Below are 16,840 nucleotides of genomic sequence, written 5' to 3' on the forward strand. Positions count from 1 at the left end.
TGGCAGTTATTAATTGATGTATTTTTAGTTAGTTCATTCTTTGAACTGTAAATTATTTGTTATATATTCCCAATTTAATATTTAATTTTTCAGAGCATGTTGATGTAAACATATAATAATTTGAGTTGTGTTGTTTATGTAAACATCTCACATTTGAATCCATAATTTGGCTGTTAATTTAAGGGATAATTCAACATGAAGGCATAAGGGAAATACGTTAAGGACATCTTAGTTATTTTTAAAACGTGTAAGTCCTGTAATATTGGAATATTGGAGCTCAGTACTTGGTATACCATGCTGTGTGGCAAAGTTGTCAAATCAAACTCTGAATATAACTATATGTCTATTTTTTTATGATCTAGTTTGTTGGATTTTCATTCATTATCACACTGCTTTTATTTTGGACATAAAATAAAAGCATGAAGCTAGAGCTTCATGTCCACGTTTTCTTCCACGGCACATTTCAGCATGAAGGAAGACAAAAGCATTTTACATCAAATATATATGGAAAACTGTTTGCAGACATTCTCACATGTGAGTGTGAATATCCAGTTGGGGGCGTGGCCAGCAGCAGCTTAGTTGCATTTAAAGTGACAAGAGGCCCTAAAACAAATCATTCTGAAAGGAGCTCAAAATAGGCAGAACTGAGCACACTAAAATATCATTATCTAAAAATTATTTTCAGCAAAAAAATTTCATGAACAATTTTTTATTATTCATAGACTTATCCTTGCCTGTTCAAAGAGGTATAATAGGTCTAATAGGTCAGCTTTAACATTTTAAAACATTGACAGCCCTGATGTCATTACATATGCATTCCTGCCAATGCAAAATGCAACATATTCAATCCTGCTTTATAAAACATTTCATCAAGTTAGTATGCTTAATAAATAAATGATGCAGTCTGCTGTTTGCTCAGACAGACTGAGAGAAGGTCAGAGATGACTCATGGCCAGCAGCATTTACCCACCTGCACTTTCACTTCCAGGCTTGGCGATCCTGTGTGCTTTCCCAGATTCAATGCATACTCAATCACCTCCTGACTAAAACAATCTTCTCCGAAGAGAGCCATGGCCCAGGCTGGGCTGAAGCTGAGGCCTGTGCAGCCTGTCGTGGATGCGGGCGAAAAGAGCCGCTCTGACACCAGAGAGTCGCTGTCCTCCATGTCCTCCGAGTGGTCAGGACTCATCTGCTCATCATGGGCTCCCATCAGATCTTCCTCTCTCCCTGACACAAACTCAGCTTCAGAGGGGCTTTCATCGCTGCCACCTGCTGAATGACCTCCTGCCTCCATAACCCCAGACTCTGAACTGTTTGCCTTCACACCTCAAATGGTAAACAGAAAAAAAAACAGCAGAGAAAGAGAGATGGGAGAAGGGAAGAGGGGGTCAGAATCACATGGAAAGCAACAAGACTGACTGGATTTGTGCAACAACCACACAGAGAGATACCCCAGAGTGGTGCTGGGGGTATTTGTTGCTAACCCTGTCATGGCTGCACAATGCACCTACTGTTTACAAAAATTACTTTTCAGGCAATTCAACCTCGAGCCCTATCACTAACGTTTTTGTTCCACATACCTTTTATAGAGTTTGTTCGTAGCCAAGATTGTCTGGCATGTTTTAACAGGAAAGAAACTACAGCAGAGTTGCTGCTTAATGTGACTGGTGAGGAATGAGTTCCAGAAAAAAAAAAAAAAAAACATTCTGGAACGGTTTGGACTCTTATGAATGTGCGGAAAGCTGAAGAACAGCTTGATATTGTCAGTCAGTCAATTTAAAAAGAAACATTTCCCAACACATCACAGAAGGGTTTCAAATCTAAAAGCAGTATTGATTCTTTTGTACAAATAAAACCTCAAAACCCTCAAGACAAAAAACATGAATGTGTCAAAGTGAAACATGTTTCAGGACTTTTGTTAAACTATAGGAAGCTTAGTTTTATCATCAAGGCACTCAAAGAAGTCACAGCACCAAATTATTTTAAGAATATTTTCTGTAATTTATCTGGCATAGTTTTATAAATGATCTGCACAGGCAGGTAGCAAAACGAACATGAATTCAGAAAATCAGTGAATACATCAAACCTGCGGCTCTTTAAACATATCATATATTGAAATCACTTTAAAGAATGAAGTGTGACTGTTTTAATTATTTTGTGTTCAACATACTTTTCATTTAAAAGTTTATTTTTTGTTTACCCTGATAAAAGACACATGACAAACCTTGGTCTTTTAATATAGGCGGTTTCTTTGTACTTCAAGTGTTGCTGAAATTCTCACAATACCTAATTATTGTCACCCTTGAAACTTGCTTAAGCGTTAGGTTTTCTGTAGTAAGTTGAGTACTACCATTGTTTATCATTTTAAAGATTAGGCTGCACATTTTAAATTGTCAGTTTATTTTTCTAAATAAAATTAATTGTTTGTGCCCTGCATCCACATGGAACTGGCATTTTAGGGAACAAAACTCTTCTTAAACTTTTCGCTGTCAGGAACAGACAGAAAAATCAAATGTTGACGACTGCAAAACACTCTCATTTGAGAAAACACTGACATATTAGAGCAATCTCTAGTCTGACCCATCAGTTTTATATTCCAATATGAATATAAAACTTATTGCAAAAGGTGAAACTACTGCCAACATTTACGCTGCTGGACGCATTCAGATTCAGAAACCAGCAGATAAGACAACAACATATGTCCATTTTCCAAGTAAATATATATTACAATATGTCAGTAACACATTTGCAAATTACATATCTTCACAAATACATCCAAAATTAAACAGTCAGTCAGAAACCTGTTCCGATTAAACACAGTTCAATAAGTGTGCACAGCTGAGTTTCCTACCTTGACCTATCCAAAACCGGTTTTTCTCCAATCTTATTTCAGCACCCTCAAGCACCGACTCATCTTCCCCACAGCAAGATGTTGCCTCGCTTCCCTTCCATATCCCAACATCAATGGTACGAGAAGCATGAATGTTTCCATTCAGATCGAGACATCTGTGCAGGCAAACGTGTGTCTTCCCTCTGCAGGCAGCGGCGGTGAAGGGTGGAGTGACGGCTGCCCTCTTCACAGCCTTAGATGGAGACTGCTCATTATGATCTCTGCATGGGGCGATTCAGGGGACACAAAACACACGGTGCACTCAACGTTGTTGGAAATGAGGTAATTAAATAACATTAATCACTGAAATAATAATGATAATCAGTTAATCAGTGCAATACTGATCTGAAACAACAAATCAATAAATCTCTCTATGACTGCTCAAGCTTATCAAAAAAGTTTTATATGGACAGAATAATACATAGATATAGCTCTCCTCTGATTGGCTCAGAAAGCTTGTTCATCTCCCTCCAAAGCCGTTGTGTCGTCCTAACAGAGTCTCGTAGCACAAGATCATGGCAACACTGGATGAAAAGCAGTCAGAGGAACTGAGAGGCTAATCTCTCTGCTTGTCTTTTGCATGTCATGTTTGTTTGCATTCACACACTTAAGCTCCACCAATGGCCCCTCTAAGCATATTAGTGACAAGGCAAGCAGTAGTTTATGTATGTCTCCAGTGTGGACCGGAAAATTGCTCCATGTCACAAAACACCATGCTGTTGCCATAGAGACAATTTAATCTGCTGACTTTAGTTCTTGTATTAATTGCATTCTGTGTGAAAACCTCTTTTAAATGCTGGGTATAACGTTATATCTCCATAATGAGAAGATTTAATTCATTATCTTTGTGCATTTTCTGCTGGCATGATGGAAAGCATTGGACTGGAAGCGGAGGTGATAAAACTCATACACAATCCAGGCATACAGGGTGTGATAGTGAATCGAGGGAAAAATGGGGGTGCTATGGTCTTTTTATTAGCTGCTTCTAATCGATTGATTCGCTCTTCTGATATCATCTCTAGTTACACACTCAGCGATCATAAAAGATCCTACGTTAGTATTACACAAATTATCAAATGAGTAAATTAAGATTCCTCAAAGCCACATCAGAGACTGTGAACCATATTATTACCTGTTTCTACATTGTTTAGATTATACAGCACATTCAGCAAGCCTGAAATTGCCTTGAAACACTGTTGCTGACTTGTGGCAGCAGCTTACAGGCTAATAGTTAGATAACACAGGTTCATGGTGTTATTTTCTAGATCTGGAGTGTCGGGTAAAAGTATTTTCCCCTTACAAATTTCCTCTGTTTGCTTTTGTTTTCACAGTTAAATATTTCCAATCATCAAACAAATTTGATATCATACATAAACAACCTGATTGAACACAAAATTTTACTTATCTAGAAACTTATCTAGTCTTTTTGGGCTTATAACATGGTTGTTAGTGTTTATTTTGGTCAGAGGTAAATTTTGTTTGAATTCTCAGCTCTATTTCAGATTAAGTTACAAGTACATTTTATTTAGGGGTACAAGAGTAAAAGGGCCTTAATACAAATGTATGTCAGTTTTCCAGATTCATATTTACAAAATATTTAGAACTTGGTCATATGAATATCCATTTACACAATAAATAACTGTATTCAGAGAATAAAAAAAGACCTGCTCACAGTGTTGAACAGCTGTAGTTCACCAGGCAATGCAACACACCCAGTAAGTCATCGTCCCAGTGCAGGTCACAGAATCTCTCCTTCACTATTCTGGCAAACTGCTGGTACCGAAGTCCCTTCAAACAGAAAAGGTATTCCCCTGGGAAAATGCAAAAAATATTTTATTTTCACACAAAAATTCTCCAAAAAGTTCAATAAGAAGTTCCTTTAAGTTTAGAGCAAATGGTGATGGAGATTAAAGGAACATACAGATGATAAAAAACAATGGGTTGTGTTTTTCCTTGGAGAACTGCTGGTATGCACCAAACAGGCATAACACTATGTTTCCTGGTCAGATGTTTGTGGATGGGATATATTTATGAAAGGTGCACATTTTGTCCTCAAGCATCAAAAGTATAAGGATTTTAAGTTAAAGTCAAATTGTGAAGGCTCAATGATTCAAGTACTAAAGCTGCAGGTCTTGTAGGGTTCAGGGTTCAGCATCTATCTAAAATGGTCCAAGAAAAACAATGAGGTAAATCATCAACATGGTCGCTAATGACAGGACAAGAACTTCTCTAAACAAATTTCCATTGCCAATGTGTGCAAGTATTCCATTAATGTTAAAAAAAGAAAAAAGAAAATTTGTAATAGGGGTTTTCTATTTCAGTTTAAATCACACTTGAACAAATTTATCTTGAGAAAAGTTACTAAAAACATCCTTTAACTACTTCCTGTCGTCATCTTGTTTGTGGATTGCGCCTGTGGCAACATCCAGTTGTTGATCATGTCACTTGTGCTTCCATTTTAGTTTTGTAAGATAAATTAAAGTCGATAAGGTAAAAAAACAAACAAACAAAAAACACCCTCATTCTAGCACCAAAACTTGATCTCAACAGATTAGTTATTTTTTAAAAATTGGAGTATTTCCATCAAGAAAATTTATTTTCAAAATGTCAAATTGTACAGTTATATAGTCAATGGAAATGCAGCGAGACTCTCAAGTTGATGAAGTTTACCAGTGCAAAGAAAAAAATACCGTTTTAATCTTATGAGTTATTAACGAAGCAATAATACACAAATATATTGAGCCAATTTTCTTCCAATGTAGAAGGATTGTGTTGCACTTACCCATCATGATGTCTTGACGGCCATTGTCTAAATGCTCCTTAATTGAAAAGTGTCCTTTGAGCAGGTCGATCACGTCCTGCCGGGCAGGCTGACCTCTGGAGACAGAGCTCTTCTCACCTTCTGTTTTGGTTTCTGTTTTTCCACAGTACGTTTGATGTGAAGCACGATCCTCAGAGCTGTCTGACATTGTCGGGCTACCATTTAAATAAAATAGATTCTGAGTCCCAGGCCTCAAAGCAACACTCACAGAGTCAAAAAACAGGCCCCCGTTGGTCTCCTGACCTGTTATCAGGCCTAGCAAAGACTGAGGGACCAAAGACGGGTTTATGTCCAACCCGAGTAGAGAGTCAGGAGCACTGACTTTGACGGGCACCAAGGACAGATGTCCTGTCAAGGGGTTCTGCCAAAAGAGGTAATTGTTGAAAATCCCACAGCTGTTGAGATTAGTGGATAAGGGGGAAGAGAGACTGGGAAGGGAGACTTCAAGGAGGGAAACATCAGAGAGAGCTGAAGGAGTGTCCTCGGGTAATGTGCTGGACGTTTTGGAAGAAGTGCTCATGACTGTGTGAAACTCAGTCAGCTCTTCTGAAAGTAGATTGGCTTTAGAAAGAGGGGCATCTAGGCAGCTTTCTGCAGCATGAACACTGTTCTTTGTCAGTCTGTCTGCTGTCCTGTTAAAGAAACAATCCAGGTAAGTTTTAAATGTTACCATGTTGTTTGTCTTCTTTCTTTTCAACAAAGTATAAAGTTAAATTTGCACCACATTTAAGTAGTTTATCATTACATTACAAAATACATTACAATGTATTTTTGATTTCGTACCTTACAGTGACAGTTCCCAGATGTTGGTTCTCCTCCTCCTCTGTTTCCCCTTCACTGGTCAGGATGATTGGGGTGAAGTGTGTGGCGGTGGAAGTGAAGGCTTCTGGGAGCTGGAGTTCCATGCTGACAGGATAGCTGTGGGGAACAGGGCCAGGCACAGGAGCCAGTCGGCTCTCAGTGGCCATGGGCACAAAGCCTACACATGGTTACAACAATCCCAGATACAATATCAGTGATATTGTCTCATGCAATGCACACTGCTTATGTACAAATAACACTTTTAAAATGTTTTGGGTGATCTGCTGCCGTGGTAATGGTCATGATCTTGTTTCTAGTGATAACACTCAGTCAAAAGGAAACTACAAACTACACACAGAAATGTCTGCACAGCCATTTCTGTGAACTGTGCTGACTTTGCTAACAAGAATGAACTTATTGCAGTACAGTGCCTTGCAATAAGTTTTATTTATACCCAAATATATTTAGATTTTATTACCGTAGGACAACTTTGTTGCGTTTTTTGTTTGGAGTTTATGTGATAGACTTACACAAACTAGCGCATAAACACACACAAAATATTTTTTTTCACAAATCCAAATTGTGTGGCACACTCTTGAATTTAGCTCCCTGAGTGAATGTTGTGTAGAATCACTTTGTTCTGCAATTACAGTTACAGCCTCTTGTGGTACCTACTTTGCATAGCTAGAAGAGAAATTTTATGTCCACTCTTCTTTGCAAACAAATTTAAAGTCAGTAAGACAACAACTGCTAACATAAACACAGTTTCTCAATTGGGTTTAGGTCTTTTGAGGCTGTCTTTTTGCTGAGTCACTTTGTGATGCTGTTTGTTCATTAAGATTCTCTGGCAAACTTCTGAGGCCTTCTCCTAATAAGATGAATCTGTGCTGAGATTTAAGTACACACATGGATATCCAATTTACAACCAACAGACTTCTGAAGGCACTGAATACACCAGATTATATTTAGGGGTATCAGAATAAAGGAGGCTAAATACAAATTTGTGACACAAAATAAGAATGTTCAAATTTGTCGCATTCTAAAATGATGTGAAAAAAAAAATCCAGTGGCAGGAACAACTTTGCAAGACACTGTAAAAGTTTGTTGCATTTTAATGCAAAGTTCTGTATATTGCATGAGGGTCATTCGTACTTAAATAGGACCGTCATACCACTGTTGGGTCGGGGTTCATCAGTAGAGCTCTGATTTTTACTTTCACTCAGTTCTTCAGTATTGTGCCCTTCTGAAGCTGGCTGGAAAAAAAAGACATCACCGTTCATGACAACAAACTTAATGATACAAAACAGACAACCCTGACTCTGAGGTTCATATAATCCTAGGAAATTAACACATAAACCTGCAACGTTGCAGAAAAGCTTACCGGGTGAACTCTGCTGATGAGGTTTCCCCAGACAGTCTCAGCGCTAATCCCCTGACGAGAAAGATTACAGATGCAGCTCTGAAAAAAAAAATCAAAAAAACTATAGAGGATTAAAAATATATGCTCCACTGCAGTCCATATAACTAAGATGGATTTGAACCCAACACAAAATAAAATGACTTTTTTGTCAGAGTTTTTAATGTAAGACTGAATGAGAGCACCGTAGGAAGAACAGTTATTTAATTTCACTCATTTATCAGGGATTTTTACACACCTGCCTTATATAACATCTCTATTCTTTTGTATTTCTTATTTTGAAGACTGGCAACCAGAAATGGACCTCTTTCACATCATATGTATTATCCAAAAAAACAGAAAATCGTGGATTACTATTATTGTTTCCTTGTCACTCAGGTCAACTAATAAAATGAAACATAACTTTAAAAAATGCTCCATTTACATTTATTTCCAAGGACTTTTAAAGGTTAAATTATCCAGCTGAAAGTTAAATCAAAGCAGAATAAGATAAATGTAAGAATAATCTCCTGAAACATTGTATCACAGTGTCATATAAAACATTATTTTGCTTTTCAGGCAGCAGACAAACTCATTATTCCAAGTGAAACCTTTTTTGCCATGACGATGGTTGGCCTCTCCATGGGAGTCCTCTTAGCCATCTCCAGGAGAAGTCTCTTCATTTTACGAGGCATCGCCAGCTTCTGATTTGGTGACAAGCTGAACTTGGCTGACGCCCAAAGGATAGCAGCAACCCCATACACACAGACCTGAGAACACACAAGTGATGCATAAATATAGAATAAAAATCTTTAGCTGTAGCTAATAACCAGTTAATTGTATAAGAAGGTAAAACTAGCTTTGACAGACAGACCTTCTCAGTTACAATACCGTGTTCCTGATACTCAGGTGCAAGAAAAAAACCATCGTGTGATTCTGTGAAAAAGACACATGAAGACAAACAATTCATCTGAACAAACTCCAGACATTTACAAGTGAAAAAAATAAGAGCCGTCGAGTAGTTGACAATATCACACCTACCGATGGTTTTAGGTTTGAGAAAAATCACTTCTCCCTTGCAGTTCACATACACTGTGTCCAGGCATAAATAAGCTAATGACACAGAGAGAACAAGAACCAATCATTCTCCTTTTGTAAATGAACTACCATTCCTATTTGAGACAGAATTAATCAGACAATCTTGTTTCAACACAAGACTGTCTGAAAACGCCAAGTTCCCTGTATTTAGAAATATATTACTGAAAATCTATGTATAGGCACACTTGTTATTTTACTGTTTTTTTGGGGTTTTTTTCTCTGTATGGCCAAACGACATTTTATTGGCTATTTCACTGTCATGTCTTTGTGCAACAACAGTAAAATAAGTTTAAGTCTATCAATCTTGCAAATATAAATACAACCAAAGGTTGATTTGGTAAACTGGTACAGTTTACTATGCTTGTGTGGTTTATGAACACTAGCTTTACAACATAATGACTATAATGGTGCTCAACGTTAAACTAGAAGTGTTTTGAAAAATGTATTGTAATTTAAGTTTATTTGATAGGGACAGACACAAGCCGATAATTAGCCGATAATTCCATTAGCAGAATGGAATTGGAGCATAATTCTTGTCATTGAAAGAGCTGGAATTTTAAGACATAATCACCTGGAAAGTCAGAGTAAGTTTGCAGTGAAGACAAGCAGGTGTAACACAAAGCCCACAGCTCATTAACCGTAAGCCTCCGTCCACAATGAGTCAGCAGCTCCCTGAGAGAGATCCACTGGACAGGAAACGAGAACAAACAAAAAGTCACGACTTAGTAACTGAGGAGTTCAACCTGTTTGTTTGGCAGGTCTAATTAACAGAAGGATTAGCGTTTGTGTCATGTAAGACTAACCTCATCCTGAGATTCTTCGTTCAGGCACAGCATACTTTTGGTCATGTAGTTATAAGAAAGGGAAATGTTGGGTTTTGTCGTGCTCTCATTCTCTAAAGAGTTTTGTGCCATCTCCAGTTCTCGACAGGAGGCACAGGAGGTGACCAAGTCCTGGATACATCCCCTTGACATGGGTTGGACACAGTCTTGAATATTTATTTCTTCGATGCAAGAGTCTACATGATCTGTTCCTTGTGATGCCTTTTCCTGATCCTGAGCTCTACAGTGAGGGTAGGACTCACAGGACTTCCCCCGGTTTAGTCTCTCCAGTCTGGTACTCCACATAGACTTTGAGTCTAGATGTTCATCAGCTCCTATTTCTGTGAGGTCAGAAACAGGAATACTGATATCTCCGTGAGGTGGAGTGGAGACACACGGGGGATTGTTGGAGTCCGGCACCGAGCAGGAGCGATTAAGGGCTCCCTTTGCTCCTCTGAACTTCTGCTGGGATCTCCTCTTCACTGGGGAGCTGTTGTAAGACCGACAATCCATCTCATCTGTCAGATTCATGCCATCTGCCTCACCGCTTTCCATATCCTCGGCCCATAGAGAGGAATCCCAGGCCCCACACACCTGCAGAAGGAGAGCATTATCATTCATTTCAGTTGAAATAAATAGTAGTTTCCAAGCAACACTACTAAGAGAATGCCACACATATCCATTAGAGAAGCTAGTTTTATGAGTGAACTAACAACAACAGTAAAGAGAGAAAATAAAAGGGAAAATCTCCTGCTTGCAAAAAGCAAAGTCACAATGCTGCTGAATGTTTGATCGTTTTTAAAGAAATCAGTTTTAGCCTGGTTTTCCTGGAGAGGAAGTACCTCTTTATGCTACAGTGTTAGTTGTGCATGAAGGCAATGTGGATGTGATTAACTTAGTTTGCACACAATATCCTGCAGCTGAAAGTCACACAAAATAGCCAGCTTGGAGTGATACCAATTTAAAATTGAAATGTCACAAACCTCTAAGAATCACATGAACTTGTGAAAAACAAATTTCTACCTTATTAATGCCTCTACAGAAGTACAAAATGCCCATGAAATGTTCATATTGGTAATAATTTAAACTTAGTGGTCAGATGAACAAAGGCTGAGCAAGAGAAAGTTTCCTTTAAAATCGTTCAAACTGTAACCAAAAGCTGTTACCTGCTGTCTGGACACACTGTTTGTCCCGAAGGTGCCAGAAAGGTCTTTGGTCTTATCCTCTGAGTTTAGTCTTTTCAAAAGACATCTGGCTTTGGAATGCTCCCATCTTTCCTCCAAAGATTCCTCCTGTTCATCTGTGAATGCACAAAGACACAAATTAGAGACCAGAAAATCACTTTGGGCAGCAAAAAACCCTGTAATAATAAATATAAGAACCTTGAATATTTGAAACTGATTCAATGGAAAGCACTCTTCGTCCAATCGAAGATAACTTCCGGCATACGGTAGCAGAAGATGTTTGAGTGAGCTGCTCTTCAGCCAGCAACAGAATATCCTATGGGAGAATTGTATCATAAAGTCTGCAACATTCAGAAAAAACTAATTTCTTCTGTGTTTTTTAAAATAAAATTGATAGTCTCTATTTGAAATTTGATAAAACATACTTCAGTTTTACCTGGACTGCTAACCAACATAGACTCCATTCAGCTTATGGCAAATAATAATAATAGTTAATTACCTTTTTATTACAATATGTAGTCTAAGCAATATTTTGCGATTCAAATGTGCTTAATTTTGATTCTTGATTTGCTGAAACAGAACCAGGGTGTAAAAATGTTCATCTCAAAGGCTCTAAGGCTCAAACAGATTTGCACTTACATTATATTTCCACTTGGTGTTGCTAAGGAGCAAACAATTGCCTTATTTTAAAGTCCAAGCAATAAAATAATAATACTCACAGTAATGAAAAACCTCCTGGTTGTTTTAAAGACTAGAGTGATTCAGTAAGACTGACTATAAGGAAGTTTTTCTTCTTGGATCAGTAAAAACTCATCAATCAAAAACACAATTTTCACTGAAATTAACAACAACACTTTTAACTTTTCATTTTCTCAGATGACATCGATGCCAGAGTGAGGCATCTGATCTCTCAACCCGTCTCTGTTACTGTTTTTGCACCTCCAGCTCAGGTCTGTCATCAGGCTTCTCCTCCTGCATCTGCTGCAGCAGACTCTGAAGTTCTTCTCCCAGCTCAGCCTCAAGCTCTGGCTCAATGACAAATTTCAGTGCAGCGGAAAGTGTGGAGCCCAGAGAGAAAATGTGGCCCTGCAGCCAGAGTCAGAGAAGCACAAACATTTGAATATTGCAGAATCCTCTTACAGGTTTGGGCCACATGTGCCATGCATCATTCCCTTTGATAAAAGAAGACGTGTCTGAGGTTATAACACCATCAGTAGATTTAAGACAAGCACCTCCTGTTTATGCTGATATTGTTAATGTTAGTTTGTTGTGAAAAACAATGGTCATAAAATTTTTGCAAATGTTTAAAACAGCGTGAGATCTCACACCATCAAAGTGACAGGACATTTCTCATGAAAGTGAAGTTTATCATGTGAAGCATGACTCAGCATGACTCCCAGCATGACTCTGTCTGCTGAAGTAGATAAAAGGTATTTTCACAAACCCCTGATATGAAGGTAAGTCCTTCAAGCTTAACAGCCTGTAATATCTGTGTGTAAGACTTTATTTGTAATTGAGGAAGGAAGGATTTTTGATACAGATTAATAAGATGAGCTGAAACAACTTTTCTCATCTGATCTTCATTCCAAAATGATTTCCAAGTTCAGTTCACATTAATTTTCTTTTGTTGTTTGTATTTTTATTTTACTACCATGAAAATGGAAAAGTATCAAAGTTCTCAAACACACAGAACAATGCTGGGTGGATCATAAAAATTTCAAACATTCGCCTAAGAGAAACTGTAACAATTTGAAGGAACAGGAGTAATATTTCCTTGAGCAAGGAGGTAAAATCCCAGAAGTTTTGTGAGCCAAACTTAGAGACACAACTAAGGAGCCTTTCAGCTGCAACTGTTGCAAAAGCAGCTCCACAAAGTGTTGACCTTGGGAGTGTTTGTTCGAACGCAAACTCAGTTTTTTCTCTTTTTCAGAAGAGTTACAGATTGTTTGGAACAAAAGAACATTTCAAATGTAGCAGCTACTTTCCCAAGGATGACAAAATGTAATTTCAGGATGTTTGACAGCATTTTGTTACAAAATAAAGTCAGACAATCTGTAAAACGTTTATTATTAACTGTATATAAGTTTGAAAGAAACTGCATTGATTTGTTTATGCTCATTAATGTACATAGCGCAGGTTTTATAATTAAAATAGCTGAACAGGATGCCAGACCTGGAAAAAATAATTTATGATCAGTTCAACATCTGGAGTGACTTCTCATAGCTTTCAAACTGCAACAATCAGAGATTCATGTTATATTGATCTAATCTATGTATAAACCCATTCTGGTCTGAGCTGTTGTTGTAAACTTCCAATAACTGAACCTGCAGGAACAACCAAGTTTGGAAATTGTGTTTGCGAACAACAATACGTATTCCTGCTGCATAACTCAAATTGAACAGATTGACAGACTGCGGAGGATTTGCAGTAGCATCGTGATCCCTCTGGAGCAACGCTCTTGCAAAAGAGGAATGACCCTCTCAGCATTATAGGAGCTGATTATATAAAAAAACTGTATTGAATCCCACAGTGGAATGATGGAGAAGAAACAGACCGAGTCATATAAAACATTCCAGGCAATTAGGCTGCAGAGAAACTAGGTTAAGGTTAGCTTTGATGAAGTGCGAGAAGTAAAATGAATGGCTGAAAGCTTTAGGAAGACAAAATATATAAAGAAGCTACTTCCTTTTTGTTAAAAATTTTACAAAACATGGGCCTGATTGTGAGTTATGTGTGAATGATGTGCTGTGATGAGACATTTCTCTTACTTCGAATGTGCTGCCCGTGTTGTCAAATTCCGGAGGGACAAAGGAGCAATCTGGATCATCTGCAGGTCAAAAACATCCAGAAACGTCTCTGTCAAGACACTGCACAGCAACATCACGTCTAGGGGAGAATTGACATTTTTCAATGCAAAGCAACTGATAGGGAAGTAAATTCTGGCCTGTTTCCTTCTCACAGCTATTGATGGCAACAACACAGAACTCTTAGACTAATGCATGCTGCTTATTTAACCACTGCAGTCCAATGAAAAGGGAGCTGCTTCTCTCAATTTGCATAATTCACATGTGATGGATAATCTCAAGATAATCTCCAGGATGAGAATTTGAAAGGGGGTGAGCAGGAATCGGGAGCATCCTCCTCTCTGTCCTCTTGAAGTAGGTCAGCATTCAGACCAGCTACAATAACAACATACAGGTGCATAGCAGCAATGTGATAAGCACTCTGTGCTTCATTTCAACTGGAGAAGGACATGAGTGCTGTGGAAAAAACGAGGGAGGATATGAAAGAATGACAGGGAGTAAAGTGGGTCATGACAGTTCGCCGTTTGAGTTCAGCTCTGGGCTACAAAGAGCAGAAATTCTTCTTTCACATCTTTTATTTTACTTTAATATTTTATTCCCCAGAAATTTCTTCTTTAACTTTTTAGTTTTAGCTTCTTTCATAAAAAAACATTTAATCTTTTCTTTCTCCAGTTTTTCCTCCCCTTTCGCCTCTCTTTGCAGTTTCCTCCTTTGCCTCTTTCTCTTCATTTTGTCACCAGTTAAGATCATCTTTGCTTTCATATTCCCAGTAATCTCATGTTTCTTCCTCTCCTTTCAAGTCTTCACCATCCTCGACTCCTTCTCATTCATTCTCTCTTCTTTACTTTTCACTTCAAAGAACATGACTGCGTAAGAAGTAGTGGAAGACACATGTGAAACCATTGTAGCTAGCAAAAAATTGTGACACACTGAAATAATCATCAAAGAAGAGAAATAAAAATAGTCATTCAGCGTGAAGCAGTTTATATCAGGCTGATGGTGTGTGAGTCATGTGTGCCTCTGGCATTTTAGCATAACAGGTAGGATGAGCTGAGCAATCTACCAGATTCAACACACTCTCCCGATCAGATCTCGCACGGCACTCCGCCAGTAGGAGTTTCATCCAAAATGGAACAGCTTGCAATGTCAAGTCTCATGGGGAAAGTTAACAGTTATCTGCTATCATCCCTGAATGATGACTACGAGGACATTTTGTTGCTCTGACTCAATTTGCATGAGCTGAACATCACCGCAGCACCCACATACTCATCCCGCTACCTCCCTGGTGTTACTGCAGTAATTAATCAGCTGAAATGAATCGTACTGATATGTCTTAGTGGCCAGTGGTGAGTTAATGAAAATCTGGAGCCTCCAAGGTTAGAGTTGCTTGGGAGTTCAAAGAATATTAGTAATTTTAAAGTGAAATTTTCTGTGTTTTCTTGGGTCCCTACTGCAAAAGTCTAAATGTGTTTCCAAATATAGCCATATGCAACATCTGCAAACTCCTCAGTGTAATCACATACCAGATTGTTTTCTTGACTTAAAAAAATAATAATTTCTTTAAGGGAATATGCTGAATAGATCTGTGATCACTTACAGAGAGAGGATGTACTCAGCACCTTGCTACAAATATCAAAAATGTAGAAAAAAGGTTGAACTTTGGTGAAGAGAACTGATTCTCCTATGAACCAAAACAATCTCTTTATTGAAGAGAATAATCGGCCATTGATTATGATAATGATTATGATTGGAGTTTTGGGTTTAAATGAAAAAACAACCAAAAGCAGATAGAAATGGATACATCACAGTTGCAGATACAGTTGTGGCAGGACGTTCAACATTCAGGAAGTCAGCCGAATAACTGCTAAAACAACTATTTGTGTTGATTGTGAGCATAAAATTTTATAAAATTAGAATACGTTTTCTTTTCTTTTTCTGTGTGTTTTTTTTTTTACTTTCTGGGAAAACGTATACTCAACAAACTTTTAGAGTTTGAGAGGTTTGACAGACAGAGTCCTAAGAGATTAAGAGACTAATTACTGTAGTGTAGCTAAACTGCTACGAGTAAAACATGTATGGTAATATTAAGAAAAGTGAGAGTTGCGCATTCGCTGTATGAATAACTAATGTGTTATAGGCTGTTTATGTGACTTGGTTTTTGTAAGGAATGAGAATGCTGACACCATTACACATGAAATTAAAGCTGCTGGTCAGAACAGAAATGAGCAGAAATGCAACATTTATCAGCTATACATGAAACCGACTAAGATTTTAGTGTTTTGGTTGACAGTTGTGGCCACAAGGGTTCAGTCACCACTGATGGGAATTACTTGCTCTCCCACAGGAAGCTTTTATGTCCATTAATTGGATACTGGCTTTTTGAACATTGAAATTACTCTCAGATAACTTTTCTCTTGATTTCATCCTCCTCACTGGCTGCAATATCATTTGAATCTTATCCTTAATGAATTGAATGATTGTGTAATGCAATTATGCTCAAGTTTGGTGTTACAAACTTGAACAAATATGGCGTTTTCACTCATCAGTTACTTTCAGCTGCATTCTCTGCCACTTTGTCCTAGTTTTTTTTATTTTACGCTCTTTTATTGGTCCAAGGTTTATATACAGTATATAGAAGGAAAAAGTTCCAGAATCATAACTTTTGCTTTGTGATACTTCAACTAGATGGACACAAAGGGAAACAAAGCAGCAGAAGTCATGTTATTATGACTTTCTCCTCTTTAACATCTGAGAGAAATGTTCAAATGGGTCAACACTAAATAATTTAGAGCACCAGATATTCAAATGATCTCCACTGTGTGCATGTATTGCTTCCAAAATGTGCGATGTATACTTTAACAGGTGCTATCTGTGTGTTATCTTTGCTAAACAGTGTGTTAGTATGAATAGATGACTAAGCATCGCAGCATGACTGCTGGCTTTATTGAAACGGTTGCCACAACAACGATTCCCATGGCAACCTACGTTCACCGAATCAATGCTTATCAATTTCTGATGTCTGGAA

The 16,840-nt window shown here is 38.0% G+C and overlaps 1 protein-coding gene across 2 annotated transcripts in view; it reads right to left on the reverse strand.

Annotated features, from left to right (window-relative positions):
* The window catches only part of LOC129359819 (kinase non-catalytic C-lobe domain-containing protein 1), a 35,898-nt gene that overhangs the window by 14,078 nt on the left and 4,980 nt on the right, over nt 1-16,840 (reverse strand). For both annotated transcript variants that reach the window (XM_055029724.1, XM_055029725.1), the window contains exons 3-18: nt 13,780-13,838; nt 11,951-12,097; nt 11,210-11,327; nt 10,994-11,127; nt 9,810-10,421; nt 9,578-9,692; nt 8,950-9,021; nt 8,783-8,844; nt 8,520-8,678; nt 7,894-7,971; nt 7,684-7,765; nt 6,495-6,690; nt 5,673-6,343; nt 4,563-4,701; nt 2,852-3,111; nt 971-1,326 (exon numbers count right to left, since the gene is read on the reverse strand). In XM_055029724.1, coding sequence (XP_054885699.1) covers nt 971-1,326; nt 2,852-3,111; nt 4,563-4,701; nt 5,673-6,343; nt 6,495-6,690; nt 7,684-7,765; nt 7,894-7,971; nt 8,520-8,678; nt 8,783-8,844; nt 8,950-9,021; nt 9,578-9,692; nt 9,810-10,421; nt 10,994-11,127; nt 11,210-11,327; nt 11,951-12,097; nt 13,780-13,838 — 3,260 coding nt within the window. The remainder of the gene's footprint in view (nt 1-970; nt 1,327-2,851; nt 3,112-4,562; nt 4,702-5,672; nt 6,344-6,494; nt 6,691-7,683; nt 7,766-7,893; nt 7,972-8,519; nt 8,679-8,782; nt 8,845-8,949; nt 9,022-9,577; nt 9,693-9,809; nt 10,422-10,993; nt 11,128-11,209; nt 11,328-11,950; nt 12,098-13,779; nt 13,839-16,840) is intronic.

The sequence above is a fragment of the Poeciliopsis prolifica genome, unplaced genomic scaffold (genome assembly GCF_027474105.1).
Source record: "Poeciliopsis prolifica strain line A6 unplaced genomic scaffold, Auburn_PproV2 SCAFFOLD005, whole genome shotgun sequence".
In the NCBI taxonomy this organism is placed as follows: Eukaryota; Metazoa; Chordata; class Actinopteri; order Cyprinodontiformes; family Poeciliidae; genus Poeciliopsis; species Poeciliopsis prolifica.